General features: G+C 37.9%; 1 protein-coding gene and 1 pseudogene across 1 annotated transcript; both read right to left on the bottom strand.

Moving 5' to 3' along the window:
- Positions 1 to 8,412: 8,412 nt before the first annotated feature.
- On the bottom strand, positions 8,413 to 10,907 carry LOC125473748 (myosin-12-like). The gene is made up of 4 exons (XM_048577009.1): positions 10,870 to 10,907; positions 9,837 to 9,917; positions 8,953 to 9,041; positions 8,413 to 8,828 (listed from the first exon to the last, which is right to left on the bottom strand). Exons 1-4 carry the CDS (start codon positions 10,897 to 10,899, stop codon positions 8,705 to 8,707), a joined length of 324 nt encoding a protein of 107 aa, XP_048432966.1. The 5' UTR covers positions 10,900 to 10,907; the 3' UTR covers positions 8,413 to 8,704.
- Positions 10,908 to 14,379: 3,472 nt separating this feature from the next.
- Positions 14,380 to 16,634, bottom strand: LOC103936334 (annotated as a pseudogene).
- Between the last annotated feature and the right edge of the window lie 7,341 nt (positions 16,635 to 23,975).

The following is a 23,975-nucleotide window of genomic DNA, read 5'->3' as shown; positions in this document are numbered from 1 at the left end:
AAGCGCACAACTATGTTGGAATCTAAACCTATTTCTACTACTGCCATTAGTGGTCGTTGTCTCACTCTGCATGATGGTGAACTTGACATAGCGAAAGTTATAACAAAAAGAGATCACGAACTGTCACCTTTGGATGGAAGTCTGGAATACCAAAGGTTGTGAGAGAAACTCTCGTTTTCAAAAATTTTATTCAATGAAAGATGCTCACTACAAGGCCTATGAACATATTATAAATGATTGCTCAAGAGAACTAAAAGATAAGCAATAAAACCCTTGAAACCTCAAAAGACAAATAATAAAGAACATAAAACCCTTGAAACCCCAAAAGACAAACACTAAAGAACCCCATTATTAGTAGGCTGCAGTTTTGATGGATTTTTGCAAAAGATGGCTCAAGCCACTTTTGTGGGAGAAGGAACACCTCTTTTACAACTTGAAAAGTACAAAACATCCACTTTCGAGATATGGCAACAACAAATAATATTTTAACCACTCCAATCACTTTTCTTAGTTAAATGATGCTTTCTTCTTTTATTTCTCCTGCGTCTAAAATAACACCAACTCCATCCTCGACTTTGAGTTCTCTTCGAATAGAAGTTCATCTTGAACAAACATTTTATCTTGTGTGCTATGGGCATAAACTTTACCATAGCTAGAAAGAAAATAACTTGACCTTGAATTCTCAATGAACAAAAATTGATCACCCATGAAAATCAAATCTTGTACCTTTGTGTCATGGAACCAATTATACTTGCATTTTGGCGTTATGATCTTGAATGCAACTCCATAAATAAGTTTGACATTAGCATCTTGGTACCCATTTTCTAACTTGGTTGAAATTTCATGGCTTTGGAACTCGCTTTCTTGAGCTACCATATGATATTGGTCCATTTGATCTGAAATTGGCTCCATAAAATTTATTTTGTCCCTCACAATGATGTCAACTTCTTCTGTTTGAGCAAACATATTTTGACCTTCAAAGAGGACTACTTGTAAGTCATCAACCTTCTCGTCAACAAGAAGACCAACAGGCAACTCGTCCTCCATATTAGATTCTAATAACAGTTCTTCTCCCTCAATACCTTTAGGGTGCACTATGACATCTACAAGCCGTTGAGGTTCTTCATCTAGAGCTCGCACTTCAGATTCTTTTAAATTTGTGTTTGGAGCTTGATGTGGTAAAAACTAACACACAAATTAAACTCTATAAATTATGCAATCATAGTACAAGTTTTCGGGGATTAGAAGGGATGCTAATCAACACAAATTAAGCATATAAACCTGAAAACTAAGTTAAACTAAAAACAAAACAATGATTGGGGGGATTTTGGATGAATTTGACTAAAACAAAAGTAAAGTGCAGCAAGTAAATTATGTTGTGAATGAAATATGGATGAAAGGATAGCTAAAGGATTTTTCTCCACACATGGAACATATGCATACAAATTGATTTCTAGTTATTCTTCCTATAAACCATGAATGACAATGCCCCAAATTAATTGTAAACAACAGTAATTAACTCTCAGATTTTCCTAAGTTCATTGAATTAAATTCATTCACGCAACCAAATTATTCTTCTCAAGTTCCCTAACTATGAAAAGCATGATAGAGATACATCTCAAAGATCATTAAGTTTAGTGAAAATCATAAGCATTGACAAAGCATTCGTAACTATGAAAAACATGATACTCCTACCAAGAATTTACTTAACTCAATCATGACTAGTGACTTTGACTACTTGCAAATATAAGTTCATAACGATTAGGTGAAATTCCCTTATATCCTAGCATCAAATCCCTACATGCAAACTAAGTATGCATCCTTAATAAACATACAAGAATAAGTTTTCTATAAAGCAGATAAGTAAATCGCATTCATGTTTTATGAAACAATAACTGAATATAATCAATTTATATAAAACATATGATCATGGCTTCGAATTCACCTCTAGCTAAAAAGAAACTTAGTTACACATGTTCATCATAACTAAAAAACAATCTAAAATAAACATTGAAACTTAAAACAAAGATAGAAGGAACTCTGAAAATTCCAGCAACTTCAATGGAAGATAGAAAGAAGCCTTAATCCCAATCAAAGAAGGTGCCGTGCCAAATCTGCAAGGGATCCTTCCTTGCCGTGTAAGGGAGCCCATTCCCTTTCCTATTTTCCTTGCCGCAAAGCACATTCCCTTTTGTCCCCTTTCTGCCGCATATCCCTTTCCCTTTTCCCCTTTGATTCTGACTTTAATTCTCCTTTTCCTTGTAGATTTGGGGATAAAAACCTGTTTACCAAAATTAATTAGGGCTGTTTTTTTTCCTTTCCTTTTAAATATAACCCTTTGATGCACATCCCAGGGGGATCACCCATTCAGCCATCATTCTTCCCTTCCACATCCGCACCACCTACCAGACATCCACCACAACCCAATTTCACACCCATTCACCCTTGTGCCGCAGCAAAGAATAAGGAGAGAAGACCCCTTGGAGTTGTGCTTGCCATTCAAGATTGTTGGATTGTTGAAGCGTTTCTAGGTGTATTGAATCTTTGTTTTCAATGTTTAATTTATATTTTCTTTGTTTTGCTGTGAACATGAGAGGCAAAACTCGTTTTAGCTAGAGGATACTTTGAAACCATGATTATATTTGCAATATGAATTGATTAACTCCAGTTATGATTTCATAAATCGTGAATGCAATTTGCTTAATTGTTGGATTAAGAACTTATTCTTGTATGTTGATTAAGGGTGTACACTTAATTTGCATGCATGAATTTGATGCTAGAATATATAAGGGAGTTTCACATAATTGTTATGAACTTATATTCACAAGTAGTGAAGGTCACGATTGTGTTAAGTTGAATTTCTGGCATGAGTATCATGATGTCATAGTTACGAATGCCTTGTCATTGCTTATGATTTTCACAAAGCTTAATGATCTTTGATTGTATCTCTATTATGCTATTCATGTAGGGAACTATTGAAAAATAATTTGGTTGCCAATGTGTATTCCATCCAATTCAATGACTTAAGGAAAATCTGAGGGTTAATTAGTGATGTCACGGTTAATCTGACGTATTGAGGTTCATGGTTTATTGAAAAAGCAACTGGAAATCAATTTGTATGCAAGTGTGTCATGTGTGGAAAAGGACCCTCTAGCTAGCTAATCACCCATCAATTCACCCAAATTTGTATTCCTTTACTTAGTTTCTGCAATTTACTTGTTTTTACTTCAAATTCGTCAAAAACCCAATCCTCTTTACTTTGTTGTGTCAAACTAGTTAGAATCTATCCTAATTTGTGTTTTTAAGTGTTTTGAGTCAAAACCAATTCAATTTTCGTCCAAAGTAAGTCCTAGAGTCTGTTTTGAGTCTATTTGATTGTTTTGTGCTGTTTTGCATCTTTTTAGTTTGTTTTGAGTTCTTTGAGTCTACTTAAGTGTTTTTAAGCCTAGTTTTGTGTTTTTATGTTAGTTTAGAATAGATTAGCAGTCCCTCCTAATCCCCATCCTAGAACGATCCCTACTTATATCTTTACTACAATTATCAATAAGAGGGTTTAATTTGAGTGCTATTATATATCACATCAATAAGCACTTATACTTGCTAATCTAGAAGATTGTTTGTCCTCTTCTTCACGGTTAATTTGAGCACTAGTTGATAGAAAGTTCTCAAAAGTGTTGCTCTTTATACGTTCAAGTGTTTGGCCTATCTCAGCAAGTTTGTCGGACATATACTACCTGAGAAATAGACAGAACACAAATGAAATTTAGAAATCTAAACTGAAAATGAAAATAAATAGGGTTTGAAGAACAAGCAATTATAGGGGGCTGAAATCAATCCCCAGCAACGGCGCCATAATTTTGTTGTGTTCCTTCTGAGTGCAATATATGGTTAGTATAATGGCACAAGTAAGGGTGTTGAACCACATGGACTGATTAAAACTCTATAAATTACTAGCCTTGAAAGAACCCTAACTAAACAATGAAAATAACAAATTAAATGTAGATTGTGTGCTGTTAATGAGAATAACTTAAAATGCAAGAAAAATGTAACAACGAATGATATGTTGATTAAGAAACGATGAGGATGGGTCCAAGGATTTCGAGTTCACCATTACAAAACCAATTCCATGTTTATGAAGTTAAACCGTATTCAATTACCAACCTATTTCCAGAGTCTGTTTTACATATATATGATCAGCCATATGATGTGTGGCTTTGATCAAATTCTCCTAATCTACAATCTAATTGGGATGTTCAACTTCGGTTCCAAATTAAGAGTCTTTAGCATGCAAGAAAACGTTAAAGAACCAAAGAAAATACATGGCAGGATGTTTGCATAGCATTCTCTTCATTCATTCACATGTCTACCAAGATTAACCATGATGTTTACTATAATCTTGATCAAATGATTTGTAAGAAATCCTAATGGTGATCAATCATTAAAATTAACAAACAAATTTAACAAAAGATTCAGTGAATGAAACAAGAGATAGATTGATGAATTCAATATTTTAACATAAAAACATGGATCAATTGTGCAAGGCTACATCGAAATCCCTAGCTATGAATTTAGTTACACATCATGTTCACAGAGATGAAATTGGAAATACACAACATGAGTGAAAATAAATCAAAGAGAGAGGAAACCCTTGAAGCAATTCTGATATTGAACTTCTCCAAGAACAACCTGTCGGGATGAGTCTTCGATGATGTTGGAGAGTATAGAATGAGTTGAGATTTGAGTGTGGATGAAAAGAGAGAAAAATAGTGACTGGAGTTATGAAATTCGCTTAGAATGAAAGGTGTATGTAAAAGTGGCTAAAAGGCTAGGTTTTATGGTGTTAAAGAGCTGTTACAGATTGCCAATACATTCCAGTAATTGGGCATTTAATTCCCACATTTTTTTGTTGTTATTGGTCTTATAAAGAGTCATATTCATCACCATATTCAGTTTCCACTTTTAATTCTTTGTCTACATTAGCATCCTTATTTAATTCTCCACTTTTAGCACCATTTTGCTTTATTTGTCCTCAACTGAGCTCCAAAATTTGATTAGCTGCACACTAACACAAAAGAGGGTAAAATGTAACTAGTTTAACTCAAAAATATCACAAAGGGACTAGGAATGGATGGTATAAATGTATGAAATATATGAGTTATCACTTGGCTAATCAGTGAACGCGATGCCTTAAACTGCTCAGCTGTTTGTGTAAACCAAGATAATAGTAATCACATAATATCCTTCCAAACACCCTGTGGTTGCTCGGTTATGTTCATTTTGGCCCTGAACAATTCTTGGTTTCTCATGAGTGCTTTTAGAGAACTAAGCCCTTCAAAAAATTCTCACAAGAACAACCCCATTCCTCACTCAAGATAGGTGACTTCCTATTAAGAGTATCCTGTAATACCCCACTTGATATTTCCAAGTATAGAAATCATTAAAAGCAAAGTTTACCTAAATACGCTGCAAATAACACTGTTTCATCATAGGACATGGGTAGGAGATTATCTTCGCAGTGCTCCTATTGAATCATCCACAATTCGGCTGTCCCTTTGAACCTAGATCTTGGGATCTCCAATCAGCTAGGTTAGGTTGCCATTATGGCGATTCTTAAAGATGTAGGCTTTTAACCCATTCCCCTCAATGACACAACTTATTCTCTAGTCAAACCTTTAATTAATTGGATCCACTAGGTTGATGACTATCACTTATGGTGCGCACTTCCATTTATGAAATTATATTTCATTCGAGAGTAGTTGTTTCCCAATCTAATTCCTCCAAACATGTGTTCAGGTTTGATAAGTAATTTACTAACACTTGGGTAAATTCCCCACATTTAAGGTATTTGCTAAAGGATCCCCAACCTTTCAATACCTTAAAACTTCAGTTATAAGAGATAATCGTTATCTCTTTCTAGAAACAAATTACTTTTACATTCTTTTTAAGTTTATTCCATTTATCAAAAATAGCTAAGCTAGCCCCACAATTCCCTCACATTGTGGTTGCTTTTTACTGCTATCAATTACTCATTCATCATACTTAAGAAGTAGGTGCCAATGAAGGTACTGTTTCGTTATCTATCTTTACTATTAGGCTTTCAAGCCTCACAAGTACTTTCTAAGGAGATGCACTTGTCTCCTCAATTAGGCTTCTAATTATCAAACCCAACATGATTTGAAGTTTCTTCCCTTTGTGGGAATACTTCTTTTGCCTTCACATATATTTGCAACGTTAATATACTCATCAAGCAAATATACATATGAAGGCATCTTTCACCAATAGATGCTAAACAAACAGAGTGTTTCCATTCTCCAACCAAACCTACCATGACTCTGCCATTTGCTTTCATAAAATGAAAGCATCTGTATTTGCATGCAGAAGACTAATCATTGTGTAGGGCTTGGTTTTTCCAGGCAGGGAATGTTACTTTCCTAATAGAAAGATTTGCTTCGTCTTAGTTTTGTTCTCAGGCGATAATCGTTACTTTTCAAAATTGAAACCGTTTCTTCTTGTTTGCGCCATATCATCTTTTCATGAAGGGTCGCAACTCTTCATGGAGGTTTGCAGAAAATTTAACAACTTTCTCAGACAAACTACTAATTCTTTATAACAAAAAGGAAATCACATCTCATATGCATTCACGAGAATTATTAAACTTTTGAACCAATATAAGTAGAGAAGATATCTTATTACAATAATGGCTGCACCAAATAACTTTTCCTTGTGAGTACTCTTAAGGAAATAACCTTTTTTCAACTAGCACAAGATTATATACATCATTGTCACTTGTATACAAGACAAAAGAAGTGTCATGCATGCTCCACTATTTCTTATTTTGAATCCAATCAAATCTTAATTAAATTCACTAACAGTATATGAAATCATGAATCACTTCATATATATGACATTAAGCATCTGTAAAACCACAAAATTAACACACACACAGACACACAGACACACACACACACACACACACACACACACACACACACACATATATATATAGTTGGTATCTTCTTGGAAACAATAACACACACACACACACAAACACACACACACACACACACACACACACATATATATATATATATATAGTTGGTATCTTCTTGGAAACAATACATGTATGAATAGGGAACATGTTGTCAACAACCACTTATGTAATTAATGCCAATTCGGAAGTGATGACAAAATTATAGCAACCAAACCAAAACTTTTCAATCAAAACGTAAACCCTTTCTTGCTATATTAAATCACATCAAAAATCAAGAAATAATTGATGCACTTATATGTCAAAGTAATGAATGCACATGAGTAACAAATGTTAAATGAACATGATATAATGGATTAGAAAAATCTAGAAAATACGGTCGAGGTAAGTGTTGGACACTTTGTCCTTAAGACAAGTTTACGCCCCACTATAGTTCTCATGGTTGATCGGTGCATGTCTCCCAAGATACAACGATCACGTCCTTATAATAGTAGCACTCCAAATCATAAGGCTACATGAACCACGATTGTGTTGAAAACTTTCTCATATGAAGTCAATGAGACTCTCTAATATTTAATGCATTATGTATGACGAAAAGTTATTTTGTGATTATAGGGGGCTTCTCTATTTATAGAATGTGAGATACCTCTTTGGAAAGTATGTGACTATTAATGAAGAGTCAAAAGTTGCAACACTTTATTTAAATAGACATATCTTTCTACCAAAAGACTCCACTTCTAATTTTCATTGAATTAATAATTTAAGGTATTAAATTTTCCAACAACAACTGCCTGAAACATGAAGAAAGCCAGAAACTCATAATAGCCATTGCAGACAAACCCAGAAAAAGACAAACAAATAAAATCATTCAGATTTTGGAAAACATATGAATATGTGCCCACCCATTATCATATCCGACATTGCAGTTGATTAATCTCACATAAAATCACATTAAAAGAACCCATAAATTTGACTAACAATTCTCTAAAACCCACAATATAAATGAAAAAACCCACACAAATTTAAACAAAAAATTCTTTAAAATCATGAAAAATTTAATAAAACCCAATTACATTAATCACAAATTTGGTCATACAAATCTTCACATACAATAAGTTTAGAATGTACCTAGCTTCCTTGCAAAATCGTATCTTTATAGGCCAAGGCTCAAATTTCCTTGCTGTTGCCTTCATTCGTTAAGTCCTGATTCAAGCAGTTATATACATCACATACATATATATATATATATATATATATAAATAGGATCAAGGGACAAATATTTTTACAAATACTTTGCACTCTTTTTAAGCCTTTTGATTGCATGACATTCAATGGTTCTTATTTATTCATTAAATGACATGGATGCTTATGTGGATTTTAACTAACATATTAAAGATAAAATAAAACTGAAAAAACTTAAAATCTGGAAAATTAAAAATATAATTAAAAGGGGAAGAAACCCTAGATTGATACGAAATTCCAATTGTTGCTGATCAGAGGACGACACCAGCAAAAACAGCGTTGCAGGTGCAATTTAGACAATGGAGGATATATGTTATTTGCAACCATTTTTGTTGTAATGAACTTGGGCACTCTAGGAAAATCGAAAGTAGCAATGTCATTCCCAAATTCCAATTGTTGATGGTGTGAATATTGAAGGGAAGAATTCAATGCATATTTATCTGAACACTCATGCACTGATTAGTTCAAGTAACCTCAATCAATTTGTTGCAACATGACGTGGAAGTCAGATCTTTGGTGGATGATGGCCCATGGATCCACATCAGATAGGCTGATATCAATGAAGGATGTGCACATTTTTTCCATCAAAAAAGGTATGCTGCAAATCAATTATGCCAGCCATTTTTAGTACGTAACTCGGGTCTTGTAGTGTTGGAGATTGTATGTAAGTAGATGTTGAATTCCATAGGTCAAATCTTTAAGACTTTAATGACTAATATTACTTGGAATCAACGTCAAGCACGAAGGAATTATTGGGCATGTTCATATTGATTGAATCATCCGCCATCAGAACTCTCATTTGTCCAATAGCCTGATGCAACAAAACGAATCCCCAGATGGAGAAAAAAATGAGATACCGTTTACACATGTGACATCCCACATCGCCCAGGGGAGTGATCCTTAAATGTATATTCTCATCCCTACCTTGCACGAGGCCTTTTGGGAGCTCACTGGCTTCGGGTTCCATGGAAACGCCGAAGTTAAGCGAGTAGCGCACGAGAGCACTCCCAGGATGGGTGACCCATTTGGAAGTTCTTGTATGAGTTCCCAGAAACAAAACCGTGAGGGCGTGGTCGGGGCCCAAAGCGGACAATATCGTGCTACGGTGGTGGACCGGGCTCGGGAAGTGGTCCCCGCCTGGGTCGGGATATGACAATTTGGTATCAGAGCCTAACCCTGGTCGTGGTGTGCCGACGGGGACGTCGGGCCCCTAAGGGGGGTGGATTGTGACATCCCACATCGCCCAGGGGAGTGATCCTTAAATGTATATTCCCATCCCTACCTAGCACAAGGCCTTTTGGGAGCTCACTGGCTTCGGGTTCCGTGGGAACTCCGAAGTTAAGCGAGTAGCGCACGAGAGCACTCCCAGGATGGGTGACCCATCGGGAAGTTCTCGTGTGAGTTCCCAGAAACAAAACCGTGAGGGCGTGGTCGGAACCAAAAGCGAACAATATCGTGCTACGGTGGTGGACCGGGCCCGGGAAGTGATCCGACCCGGGCAGGGATGTGACAACACATCTATATAACTCTGCTTTAGCTCTAGCATATATGCGCTCTCATGACAACTCAAGTTAGCAAACAATGATGCATAATTAGTTACACTCACGTATGCAGATAATCCCTCGGCTCCATATTTGTCGTCCCAGAACATTGTTCCAATGCAATATATTTGAGGAATGTTGAGTATCTAGTAATGAAGTGAATATCTCAACATTAGTATGTCCTTAATCGATTGCTATTGGTATTAATTCATATCATACCTTATTTCTATTTGCAAAAGTTCATTTCGTATCAATCTAAGGTTTCTTCCCCTTTTAATTATATGTTTAATTTTTTCAGATTTTTTTTTTAGTTATATTTTATCTTTAATATTAGTTAAAATCTACATAAGCATCCATGTCATTTAATAAATAAGAACCATTGGATGTCATGTAATCAAAAGGCTTAAAAAGAGTGTAAAAATATGTCCCTTGATCCTATCCCATATATATCTACGAATTAATGAAACATTTTTTGTTAACTAAAAGAGGGTGAAAAGATTACATAATCTTCTATCACAAAAAAAATAATAATAATAATAATAATATGGGCAATAATGTAATTTCACAAGCCCAAATTTTACCGTTTTTTATTGAAGCCTTATTTACAAGTGATGTTAAAATACCTCTAATATTAAAAATAAAAAAAATACCAAAAACAAAAACCTCCCACTCATCCACATTCTCCCTCTCTCCCTCTCTCCCTTTATCCTTCTCATTTTCTAAAAAAATATGTTCATACACACGAAGTGTGTAGGCAAATGCTAGTGTATATATATAATAAGTTGATGCATTTCATGGGCATGAACTTATCAGAAATTATGAAACCGATTGAACACGTTTAGAGTAATGTCCGCAATTAAATAATGAACATGAAAATGACTAACATGGGTAACACAAACTGCTCAACTTATGAATTAAAGCATCCAATATTTAGAAAATAATTGACAATTTTCATGGTCAAATTAATAAGGAAAATCATAATTGAATAAGGAGTCGACGGTTTAGTATAAACACTACAAATGCCATCCGATGAAACCTAAACCCAAAGGGTTCAAATTTTAGAGAGAAAGTAAGGACAGAGATAGATATGGGGAGGACCTTGAGCGAGGAGGCGATTGACGGCTTCATCGGGGAGGACCTCAGAAGAGGGACAATGCTGTCGAAATCTTACGTGAACAATCCTAGGTGGAGCAAATCATCATCACCACTGAACCCTGTCTCTTTTTCTCTCTGGAATACCTACGCCTACTTCCTCCCTCTATTTGCAACACGTCCCGTCAACCTCGATGTCAAAACACCAATCCCATCCCTTTAGATACACAATTATAAAATTACCCCCAAGTTCTATAGCCCGGTCCGTTCGATCTGGATTGAAAACAGGCTAAAGAGTAATTTTAATGATCCCATCCCCAACCCATGTGACAGCCCACATCGGGCCCAAAAGGCAACAAACCGAAGCCACCCCTCCTCAACTTTAGAATAGATAATGTTCAACGTGGGAGGGGACAGACAAATTTCTTTAATTAAACATTTGACACGTTGTCTCAATTCGAGTTTGATGTTTCTAACGTTAGCGAATAATATGGAGAATTATCACCTTGGATCTGAAGAATTAACAATATAATTGTCTTCTTTATGCTCACAAGAGTGGATAAACTTCAACTTAGGGTTGCCCATGATCCAATGTACATAAAAACGTTAAGAGTCTTCACGATTTTATGAGTTTCTTCTATTATATTGTCAATTATTTTTAGGTGTGAATGGAAGAGGCTTCCCAATTTGAAGTTGCAAAACAAACAAAATTGTTAAAGTTAATGGAATAATTTGTACTACAAAATAAAATGTCATTACAGGGGGTTAATGCTGTAAAAAATAAAAAAATAAAAAAACAAAATGTCGTCGTTAATAGTTATGTTTTCGAAAAATACCTTTGTTCCAACCAGCCATCGTTGTTAATAGTTATATTTATGTCAGAAATAAATTTTCAAAATGGCAAACTTGTTTTATTTTCGACATAGCAATGTGGTTGCAAATACTTATATAGTTGTCAAAATTACTTTCCAAATAACGATATGTGTTTTTTTGCGATGACTTTTTTCTGACCAAACAATTGTGTCACAAAATCTTTTTCCAACAAAATAATTTTTATTTACGAGAGCGTAGTCATCGAAAATACATAACGTCTTCATAGAAATAGGCACAAAAATATATTTGCGATGAGCAAGCATCGTAAAAATTATGTACTTCTAATGGTGAAGTTTTGTCAGTAATACATATTTGCAATGGCAAGCTTCGTCGCAAATATATATATTTTCGACAATGAAGCATTGTCAAGAATATATATTTACAATGGTGAAGCTTCGTCAAGAATATATATTTGCGACATTGAAGTTTCAATGGTAATATATATTTCTGATGGTGAAGCTTCATTGGAAATATATATTATTGACCATGTTCAGTCGTCGCTAATTTTGTCATAATTGAAAATGGGTATTTCCAATAGGAATGTCTTTGTTAGAAATGTGCACATAAGGACTTGAAAATAGAGGTCCACATGATAATAATGAAAGTTCGTGAGTCTTTTAGCTTTATGCCTCGATTTTCTAGGTACGAAATGCAAATCCTCCATGTTAGGAACGATAATGTCATGCTCCTCACGAAAATTTTGTACATCATGAAACAAGTCCCCAAAGTTATCATCTCTCAACTATTGAAATCTTTGCTTGCATACTTCCACTAACGCTATCGCATTCACAATATCTTGATATTTCTTTTGTAATGGATTTCTGCAAGGGATGGCTTAAGCGACTTTTGTGGGAGAAAGAAACACTACTTCTACGACCGCATCAAAGTTTAAGTAGCGTTCATCCGAATAGCCTGAAAAGTCTAAACATACCACTTTCGAGATATGGCAGCAGCAAATAATCTTTTAATCACCGCATTACCAATTCTCCAATCACTTTTCTTAATTAAATGGTGCTTCCTTCTTTTATTTCTCCTGCGTCTAAAATAACACTAATTCAATATCTTAAGGTTTGCCTGATGAAACTGAGGTTTGTCAGCTAGATTAACATTGCCCAATGGCCCAGTTCATTGGCCCAAGTCTCTCTCTCTCTCTCACACTCATACTCTCTCCTCCATCTCTCTTTTCTCCCAATTAATTTAAGCTTAGTTTGTTTTTACTTGTTGAATAAATTTTTATTTGAGTGTGTGATTAATTATTTTTTATTGTTGTAGCTTTGTGATTGGATTGGAAGTAAATTAAAGGAAAGTATGTACTTGTCTCTTAATTATAAATTAATAAGGTGAATTCGTTGGGTTAAGGGTTTAATTTTTTTTAATTTAGTTTTGTTAATAAAACACTCCCTACGAATTGGTCGGTAGAAAAAATTAAGGTTTCTTGTTTTAAAAAAATTAAAATTTTGGCCGAGGAAAATATTTTGTCAAGCAACCATTTTCTATCAGGTCTCTTTGGTCAACACGAGCTTGCTCGACGAACGTTCACCAGGAAAGCTGTTGTTGCACAATGAAAATTAGTTTTCGCCGAGTAAAATGTTCAGCAATAGGTTTTATGCGACGATCTTTGTCCAACGGATATCCATAGCCGAAAATCTTAGACAACGAACTCCTGCTTTAAGAGATGAATGTTTTTCTATAGTTCTAAATGTTTTTTTATAAGTATATATAAAGAGATAAGAAATTTAAATATTTAATATTAAGAATATAAAAGTAATGTTTAAAAGCTCAATATTTTTTTTTTCTCAGGAATTGCTATTGGAAATATAATATATAACAAATTAAATTAAAATAAAAAATACGCTTAGGATCTCGCCTAAGCCCCTAAACCTAGTCCTCCCACTCCCTTGGGTCTTTACCTCCCAACCACTGTAAAAGCTTCCAGCAATCCAATAACCTCACCCTTTTCTCCACATTCTCATTCTTGAAACCTTAATCACTACCACCAAATGTGCCTTCAAACATTTCTTCTAAAACGAAATCATTCACTCTCATTTGCTAAAATTGTGGGTCGTTAACTCCGTACACCTCAAGTTCTCATTGACATGCCCCGATCTCAATGTCCGGAGGACAGCGGGATGGTCAAGTGCTGGCCGACACCTGAAGGTGACGCAAGCCATTTAATGAATACATATAAATTTCGCTTGAACTACTCATAATGTAATATGCATGTTTCACATATTCTCAGCATATGCATTCATTAGATGGCTTGCGTCACCTCAGGTGTCGGCCAGCACATGGCCATCCCGCTATCCTCCGGACATCGGGATCGGGGCGTGTCACTCATGCCAAGCTTAATTATTCTAATATTGAGTAATTATTTTCATATAGCTAAGTTCTATCAGCCTCCCCTTCTTTTGGTCACCATTTAGAGGGCTAAAAGCTTTTGTCTGTTTCTAGTTAGACTTTCATGCTTCCTAATTTGTATTGGCATCACTGTCCATTGTAGTTTATGCTTTTTGTTTGGGCTTTTATTGGCCTTCCTTGTTCGTGTTGTGCCTGTTTTAGGTTTTATGAATTGATTTTTTGTCCAAAATAAAAAAAAATACAACGGTCATTTTATTCAACGAGACATCATAAAACATCGATATTCTAACAACAACGAAATAGTGGCATTGGATCGATATAGATTGAAGCAACGCTATCTCTCGTCACCTTTCCAAATCGTGTGAATCCATCTTCCCCTTTGTAAAGAAGATCAACTATTCTTGTTAAATTGAGAACGCGCATAAGAACAGGCATTGGCACAAAAGTTGATCCAAGGAACTCCTCGTTTATATCCTTCCACAATTCCATAACTTGCTTCTGAAAAGCATCAACTGTCTCTTGCTTTGACAGCCCGTATTGCTTCATGTAGCAATCAACACTAGAAGCAGCATGCCCTCTTCCTCAAACTGCAAAAATTAAATTCAAAATTAATATGTCTTAGGATCTTACTGCATTGAAATAATCACACAAGTTAATAAAATTATACGTACGTCTGTGGAAACAATGTCATCCATGAGCCTAAAAATGGTATTTGCAGCTCTAACAATTTTGGGGTCAGTGAACAACCACTCAAATGCTTCCTTTGTCACAACATGTCCCATGCCAAGTAAAGATACGGTTATAAGAAAGGTGTAACTAATTGAAACTGTTGCAACACGCACGTAATCCTCCATGCTTGGAACTCTTCCCTCATGCAAGCATCGGGCCTCATTAAAATAGGATCGAGCTTGATCTTTCATCTGACGAGCCAAGGGTACGTTAATTTACCAGGAATAAAAAAAGTTTAAAAGAAAAGTGCTGCACATGTTTATGTACTACATACAGCTTGTATTGCATACAGAACTCGGTATGATCTTCCTTCCTTCACCATCTCTTCCTCAATTTCATTGTAGAGATTTAAAAGTGCATGATAAAATGTTTGCATATATTCTGGGAGTTCATCAACACAATTGACATCCCACCTGAAGCGCTAGCATAATCATCATCGTAATCATTGGAATAAAGTAGCAGCTTAATTATTTTCAATAAATAGTTATTATTTAAATACATCTCAAACTTATCAATTGCTTTAGTACAGACTACGAGCTCTTCAAATGTACCAAATGCATCGTAGATATCATCCATTATTGTCAGCAAGACACTCACTTTTGTCATAATTTTTCTCCCAACGGAGTACAGGGGTTCAAAATACACTCCAACAATCCAAAAGTACAACTCTACCATCCTACTTATTGCAAATGGTAGCTTCCCTTCAAAGTCTAGTGCTCTCGACCATTACTTAAATATTAATTACTTTGAATTCGAAAAATGTGTATACATTTGGTCATCTTGCAAACTAATAAGATCAGCTTAATTACCTAGTAATCTCTTGGAGCTCCTTTTTGTGCAAAGGCTGAACAAGATTGAAGTCTAACTTTGCAAGTTTCAGTAAAGCTTGATCTTGGTAGATTGAAATGTAACGCTGCGCAAATAATCTTTCTAAACTTTTTCGCAGAGGTCTCTCTAGGGCTTGAGTTATTTGTGTAGCCAGTGGACTGCTTACATGGATAGCTGTGGACTCAAGGTGAGTAGTGGTGAATACAAGAGCCTCTTCCAATATGTCTTCTCCATACACCTTCAGATGTGTTGCTTCATAAAAGCTTAGCATACCAGACGTGTCATCAATCAAGCTTTCCTTAAAGCTACTACTTTCATCTTTGAAATTGTTGAATATGGCTACATGGTTTTCAGAAAATAGGGACAAAAGAATTAAGAAAGTTGTAATAGTAACTCAAATTAATTAATTTGTTTACACCTACCACATGACACATTATATCCATGTTGTCTTAGCAGCTGGAAACCAAGAGCAACGGTGTATAGATCAACATCTTCATTGCCATGGTCATCATCAAACGTAGCATGCATACATTCAAGTGCTTCTTCGATTCTCTTTCAAAATGGTATGCCACGCCAAGGCACTGAATTGCATCAATCAACTTTAGTTGAAGTGAAAAATCAGTTTCCCTGGTTGTGAATACGTCCCTCACAATTTATTTGAGTTCATCAACTTGTCGTTGGCTGTGAGCTTGAGTAGTCTGCAAATGGTAAAATCCGCATCTATTAGAGAGTGTCAATTTTATGCATTCAGAAATAGCCATACACTATGTTATAACTCATAATATTTAAAAACTGCTGTGTTATTGTTGAAAATATGTGCAAGCATGCATGATATGTATTACAATGTCTTGGGAATCATCATAATTTATGAACTGATCTCCCTAAACGCTCGGGTGAAAATTTGCCGTCCACCGAAAAACTTCAGGCTTAGCATTTTGTGATTGAGCTTCTGCTGAACCTTGGAATAACATGATGTCTTCCATGCTATCCTGTTAGAAAATTTTAGTCGGTCTGAAGAACAATGCGTGGATGATGATGTATATATTGTGGAGCCAAAAATAATCACAAGGCAACATGTGGATTTCTGGACAGGAGAGGACAAAAATACCCTTGAGGTACAATGGGTTTCCTACACGCGAGCAGCGAGCAATCATCATTCAACCAAGTCAAAAATGCCCAAGAAAGGTAACAATTCAAAATCCATCTCATCAAATCCCTCTTACAAGGTAGTTCCCAAAACCTATCTCATTCCATATATTTTTCACCTCTTTTTCCCTTTTTTAGCTAAGCTATCATTACATAACTTACAAAATATTCCACATAAATTACATAACCTTCCCAAAAACATTCCTTTTATTATGTTAATTAGCCAATTAATATATTTATTCCTAATCAGTATATTAATTGCTAATTAAATCACAAAATAACACACAAAATACACATAAAGGGCCGGCCACTCTTTCTCCAAAGAGAACCGGCCATGCCCTATAAATATTACCCACTTTTCCCTAAAAACCTAGGTTCATACTCTTGCAAAATTCCAAAAACTCTCTAAACACTTTTCTCTCTAAATTCTAACTTTGATATCGGAGATTCTTCTACCAAAGTCCCCCCCCCCCCCCAATTCATCGTGGGCACATGAGGCTCTTGGCCTTGACCCTAAGACCATCTCCAATGGTTAGGCTAAAAGCCAAATATTTTAGCCCGGAAAATTTAGCTTTTAGCCTAGAAACAGCTTTTCTGTTCCAACCGTTCTAGCCTAAAATTTTAGCACGGGATTATTAAAGAATGAACTTAGGCTTTTGTTTTTTGTTAAATTAAATTTTTTTTTTTAAATAAGTATGTAGACTATCGTAAATTAATTTTATGAACATTTTAATCTAAAAAAATTTAAATTCCGATAAATATTGGGTGGAGCCCACTCTGATTTTTGGGCTAAATTTTGGGAGGAATTTGGCTTTGGTTTAGCGTATAGCATTTAACCCAAATTTTCCCCTTGGGTTGGATTGGGTGAGTTGGTCTAAGGTGTTAATTGTTTTGTAGGTGCAATTTTGTCCAAAAAGAAGGAGGAAGAAATTTGCATCCACAAATTGGTGTTTTTATTGAGAGAAGAAATCCACACTCGTAGAAGACTCTCGCATGAAAAAGGTTTTTCTCTATTTTCTAGTCCACTTGTATTTTTTTGTACGTTCTTATTATTAGAATTTTTTTATTTGCGAAGATTCTTTGATAAAACGTAAAAAAATAATACAATGGCTGGAAATTTAGAAAATTCCACGAGTGAAAATTCCAATATCCAAGGAATGGGACCACGATGATCCACAAGGCTAAATGTGACAATAAGTGGAGCAGCACCACCACCACGAGTTTCCACCACGGGAACCACCACAGTAGCCACCCGTGGCAAGGTCTATGGTGCCTTCACCACGACCCGAGGTCCATGGTGCCTTCACCACGACCCAAGCCTCACCCTCGCATTCATCACGTACCGAGCAACCCATTCTTGTGGCCCAGCCTACTCCTGTAGCCCAGCTTGCTCTCGTCAAGCAGCCTGCTCCCATGGTCTCCCAAGCAGTCCAAGTCAACTTGAGACCATCTTAACCAATCATCGAGCCAGGGGCATTTTCACCACATTTCTCCACGGATTTGACATTTCCCAACTCAAATCTCGTGCTCGAGGCCTACCATCCTTCCACTGCTCAAGGAGGCACATTCCATCTAAGCTCTTCCGATCCGAATGGTGAACAAAACTTGTCCTGACAAGTCATAGAATCGACGAACGTCCTTGCACAACAGACGGCCTTGGTAAATCAACTTTTGCAACATACCGAGATCTAACGTGCCTCATATGAAGCTTCCCAAAGTAGGACATGGGCAGATGAGAAACCTCTCAAGCAGTGTCCTAGCAAACAGCCACTTAACCAAACACAGATCGAGCATTCGGGTAGTGTACACTCCCGATTAGGCCCCCAAGATAGCGTACACTTCCATCTTAGCAGGCGGAGGAGCGTGCACTTTCGACTAGGCCTACGGACAAGTATACATTCACGGTTGAGGCCACACTTCAATAATCAACATGAGCAGCCTTCTAAGCAAAGCATTCATTCGCGGTTAGGTCCTCAGAGAGCATTATCCACATCACATCGGAGCAGGTAGCATGACAAACGAAGAGAAGCAATCACTCAATCTGGTTCAAGTTCAACCAGTAGCTTGCGAAGAAACCCCTCGCCTACTAGGAATCTATCTCATATACCGCAGCCGCGGCATAAACGAGCCAAGTGTGTAGAAGGGCAGCCTGGACTAGTACGTCAAGACCAAGGGCAGCCGAGAGCTCTGCTACCCCCAACAAAGGCAAATCCAAGAAGAGGTAGGAAGACTTTTCAATGAACGGTTGCGTGATTTCTGATGTAACGAAATGGCTGATGAAACACTAAGGCGGGATATGACCAACATAAGTAGGTCACCTTTCACGGACGAGATTGAGCAGGTAAAGTGTCCACACAAGTTTAACATGTCGCACTTCACATCTTTCAAATGAGATGGAGATCTAGAGAGGTACTTGAAGTACTACCGAAGTGCGATGGTCCTTTATCGGAACAATGACGCCCTTATGTGTAAAATATTCGCCACCACTCTACAAGGCGAGGTACAAGATTGGTTTCACACCTTGCCGCCACTATCCATCTAGAATTTTGATGATCTTTCCTTGGTTTTCACCAAAGAATACTCATCTTACCACTCGATCAAGAAAAAGTCTGATCACTTGTTCAACATAAAGAAAAACCCAAAGGAGTCACTTCGCAACTATGTGAAGAGGTTCAAAGTAGAGAAGGCGAATATCGTCAGATGCGATGACTTGATAGCAAGTGTAGCCTTCCAAAAAGGGCTCCCAGCAAACTACCCACTGTTCGGAGAAATAATCATGAAATAAGACCTAACTTTAGCAAATTCCTTTGCGTTGGCAGAGAAGCATGTACTTTGGGATGAGGCTCGACGAGTAAAAAAGGCGCTCGAGAAACCTCAAAAAGAGTCGATAGCTGCTCAAAGGAAGGAGGACGGGAAGCTGCCTAAAGAAAGCCCGATAACCAAAAACTATTCTAAATTCTCAATTCTAATCCATCAAATCCTTTGTGAATCATGAACGAGCCGTGGTTCAAGCTGCCGAAACAATCAAAAGGATATACTTCCAAGTTGGACCATACCAAGTATTGCGCATTCCACCAAGGTCCTGGTCACACAACCGACGATTGCTACACTTGGAAGAACTACTTAGAGAAACTCGTGAAAAAGGCAAAGTCGATAGATACTTGGACAAGCCAGCTACGCAGCCAAAAAGGAATGCAAATGATGATGAGCAGCCGCCAACCAAGATGATTCCAATCAATGGCATTTTCGTCAAATCCGAGCACTTGGGGGCCACTAATAACTCCAAAAAGAGGAAGATCCAGCAGGCTTTACTAATCTCACAAGTCCAAGCAGTCGATACCCAACATGTACCCATTATTGGCTTCACTGAACAGGATGCAGAAGACGTCGATTTCCCACACGACAATGCACTAATAGTATTTGTCCAACTAGCCCATGCTATAGTTGACAGGATGATAGTTGACAATGAAAGTGCAGTCAACCTACTTGAACTCTCAGTCATTCAAAAGATGGGCCTGGAAAGCACAATCATACGCCGAGCAGAGGTACTTACGGATTCAACGGACACACCTCAACTGCCATCAGCCATATCACACTTGACGTGAAAACACTGCTAGTCGTCTCAAAACAAACATTCGCTATCGTAAGCGATCCATCTCCTTACAATGATATTCTTAGGAGACCTTGGTTGATCAAGCTAGATGCTGTCAGTTCCGTCAAGTATCAAAAAATCTGATTCTGCATCTTGAGAAGAAGAGTCGGAGATATCAATTCTGACCAGGCCTTATCTCGACGATGCACTATGCAAATGTTGAAAGAATCAAAGAAGATGACCTTTACCCTTCATAAAGGCTACCAAATAGCAATTACAACAGGTGGATCGAGAAGAAGGCACCCAAGCAGACGAGATAGGATGGAAACCTGAAGAGGACGCCAAAGACATCATTCTTGATCCTCAGCAGCCGGAAATGACGGCTAGAATTGGCTCATGTCTAAGCCCAGCCGAGAAGGAAGAACTCACGACTTTCCTTAGAGAAAAGCGAGACGTCTTCGTATTGTCACCATCCGACATGCCCGGCATTGACCTTGAGGTGGCCTACCACAAGCTACACATTGACCCCGTTGCTAAACCGATGATCTAAAAGAGAAGACATTTCACACCTGAGCAAGTAGCGATCATCAAGGCAGAAATTGACAAGCTATTGGATGCCAGATTCATAAAAGAGGTAGCATACTCAACATGGCTTGCTAATGTTGTACTAGTCACGAAAAAAGAGAAAGGCAAATGGAGGGTTTGTGTAGACTACACCGACCTCAACAAAGCATGCCCAAAAGACCCTTATCTTATCCCCAGGATCGATCAATTAGTAGATTCAACTTCTGGGAACTAGCTGCTCAGCTTTTTAGACGCATAATCCTGCTACAACCAAATAGCCATGTATGAGCCCAACAAGGAGAAAACTGCGTTCGTGATAGAGCGGGGCACCTACTGCTACAAGGTCATGCCCTTTGGCCTCAAGAATGCGGGAGCCACTTACCAAAGACTAGTAAATATGATGTTCAAGAAGCAAATTGGGGTAACCATGGAGGTTTATGTCGACGATATCATGGTAAAGGGTAAGCAGCGGTTAGACCACATTTACAACTTGGCAAAAACTTTCAGCATCTTTAGACAATACAAGATAAAGCTTAACCCTACCAAATGCACGTTTGGAGTATCTTCAGGCCAATTCCTAGGGTACTTAGTAACTCAACGAAGAATTGAAGCATATCTCAAGCAAATCCAAGCAATCCTAGAGATGAAGTCTCCAACTACCTTGAAGGAGATCCAAAGCTTAACCGGACGAGCAGCTGCCCTCAACCACTTCCTTTCATGGTACCCCGATCGCTGCTAGCCTTTTTTTCAAAGCTATCAAAAAGGCACAATGAGACAAATGGGATGAAGAGTGTGAAAAAACTTTCCAAGACTTGAAGAAGTATCTCACATCACCTCTCTTACTATCCAAGCCAGAAGCAATAGAGGATTTATACATTTACCTGGTAGTCTTCGAAGTAGCCGTGAGCTTTGCCTTCATACGAGAAGAGATGGGGGCCCAACTGCCGGTATTCTACACTTCTAAAACTCTTCTCGATGCAGAAACAAAATATCCGAAGATCGAAAAATTAATTTTGGCATTAGTTGTTGCGGCTTAGAAGCTTAGACCATACTTTCAAGCTCATATAGTCATTATCATGACTTAGTATCCTCTACGATCAATCTTACATTGTCCGGACACTTCTCAACAAGTGATGAAATAGGCATTGGAACTTGGCCAATATGGTTTAGTTTTCTGACCTCACACAGCGATAAAGGCCCAAGCCTTAGCGGACTTTATAGCAGAATTCGCACCTAGCCTAGGCGATGCAATAGAGCAGCCTATCAATACTTTAGAAACAGCTAAACACACCTTACCTTAGCCATGCTTGCACCCCCAAACGAAGATTTTTGGCATTTGCATGTTGACGGCGCATCCAACTACAAAGGCTCGGGGGCAGGCATGGTCTTTTTTACCCAAGACAGCTCAATACTCGAGCAGGCGATCACTTTAGACTTCAAAGCATCCAATAACGAAGCAGAGTACGAGGCCCTACTAGCAGGCCTCCGAATGGCAAAATACTTGGCGATGAAGAAGCTCGCAATTCATTCTAATTCCCAACTAATCACCAGCTAGGCTACTGAGGAATGCATGGCAAAACATCCAAGGATGGCGCAATACCTAGAGAAAGTACACCAATAGCTTGAGGCATTTTAGACTTACACTCTTACTCAAGCTCCGTTAGCAGACAACGCCCATATGGATACACTAGCCGGTTTAGGCTCCGCTCTCAACCACCAATTTAAACACTTCATTCCGGTGGAATATCCAGACAAGCTAAGTATAAAGATGGAGCCGACAGCCGAAGTGTCACAGGTTAATGTAACTCCCAACTGGTAAAGTTCTATTATAGATTACTTGGTTAACGGCACACTACCTACCAAAAGATTGGAGTCAATGAAGCTCCAAATTAAGGCACGCTACTATATGTGGAAGGGCATTCTCGTCTGAAGATCTTACACCAGACCTCATCTCCGCTGCCTACCACTTCCCGATGACTTGAAGGTTCTAAGCTCAATCCACGAAGGCGTTTATGGGAATCACTTCGAAGGCCGATCCTTAGCATAGAAGGCCCTTAACGCAGGTTACTACTGGCCTACCATGCACCAAGATGCTAAGAAGTTAGTAAAAAAGTACAACCATTGCCAAATCTACAAATCGGGACCAGCACTACCTGCCAGTGAACTACACCCGTAGACAAGTCCTTGGCCATTCATGTAGTGGGCAATCGACCTAGTAGGGCCTATATCGCCTGCTACTGGGGGCAGATGCATGATGATCATGGCAACCAACTACTTCACCAAATGGGTAAAAGCAGAGCCTATGATGATCACGACTCAGACGGACATAGAGTGCTTCATATGGAGGAACATCATTTGCCGATTTGGCATCCCTTAGTCCATCGTCACCAACAACGGCCCGCAATTTGTGGGAAAAAATTTGGCGAAGTTTTTCCAAAAGTATGGCATTAAGCAACACATGTCCACACCAAGATATCGTCAAGGCAATGGGCAAGCTGAAGCATCCAACAAGACGATCCTAGACTGCCTCAAGAAATCCCTCATCGACAAAAAGGGAAAATGGCCAGATGAACTCCCTGGATGTTTATGGCCATATCGCACCACTAAAAGACGAGTAACCGGTGAGACTCTTTTCTCTTTGGCATTTGGTTCGGAAGCAATCATTCATCCCAACATCATCGTGCCAAGCATCAGCATTCTATTTCCAAGGATTGAATAGAACAGCAAAGAGATGGCCATAAACTTAGATCTGGCAAAGGAGATGCGCGAGCAAACGATCACCCGTATCAAAGCTTACCAGTAGCAGCTCCTCTCCAGCTACAATAAAAGGGCCAAGATCCTGTAGTTCCAACCCAGAGATCTAGTCTAATCAAAGCCTTCATCACTGCCCGTAGAGAAGGCTCGAAAAAGATGGATCTCATCTGGAAAGGTCCATACAAGATCAACAGAGTAGGCGGTAAGGGTAACTATACCTTCGCCACCATGAATGACAAAGAGATCGAGAAGCAATGGAACGCCTACA

This window comes from the organism of the source record quoted next, unplaced genomic scaffold (assembly GCF_019419815.1).
Source record: "Pyrus x bretschneideri cultivar Hongxiangsu unplaced genomic scaffold, Pyrus_bretschneideri_v1 Contig95, whole genome shotgun sequence".
In the NCBI taxonomy this organism is placed as follows: Eukaryota; Viridiplantae; Streptophyta; class Magnoliopsida; order Rosales; family Rosaceae; genus Pyrus; species Pyrus x bretschneideri.
The sequence above is the reverse complement of the archived record's forward strand: the minus strand, read 5'-3'. Positions and strand labels throughout refer to the sequence as shown.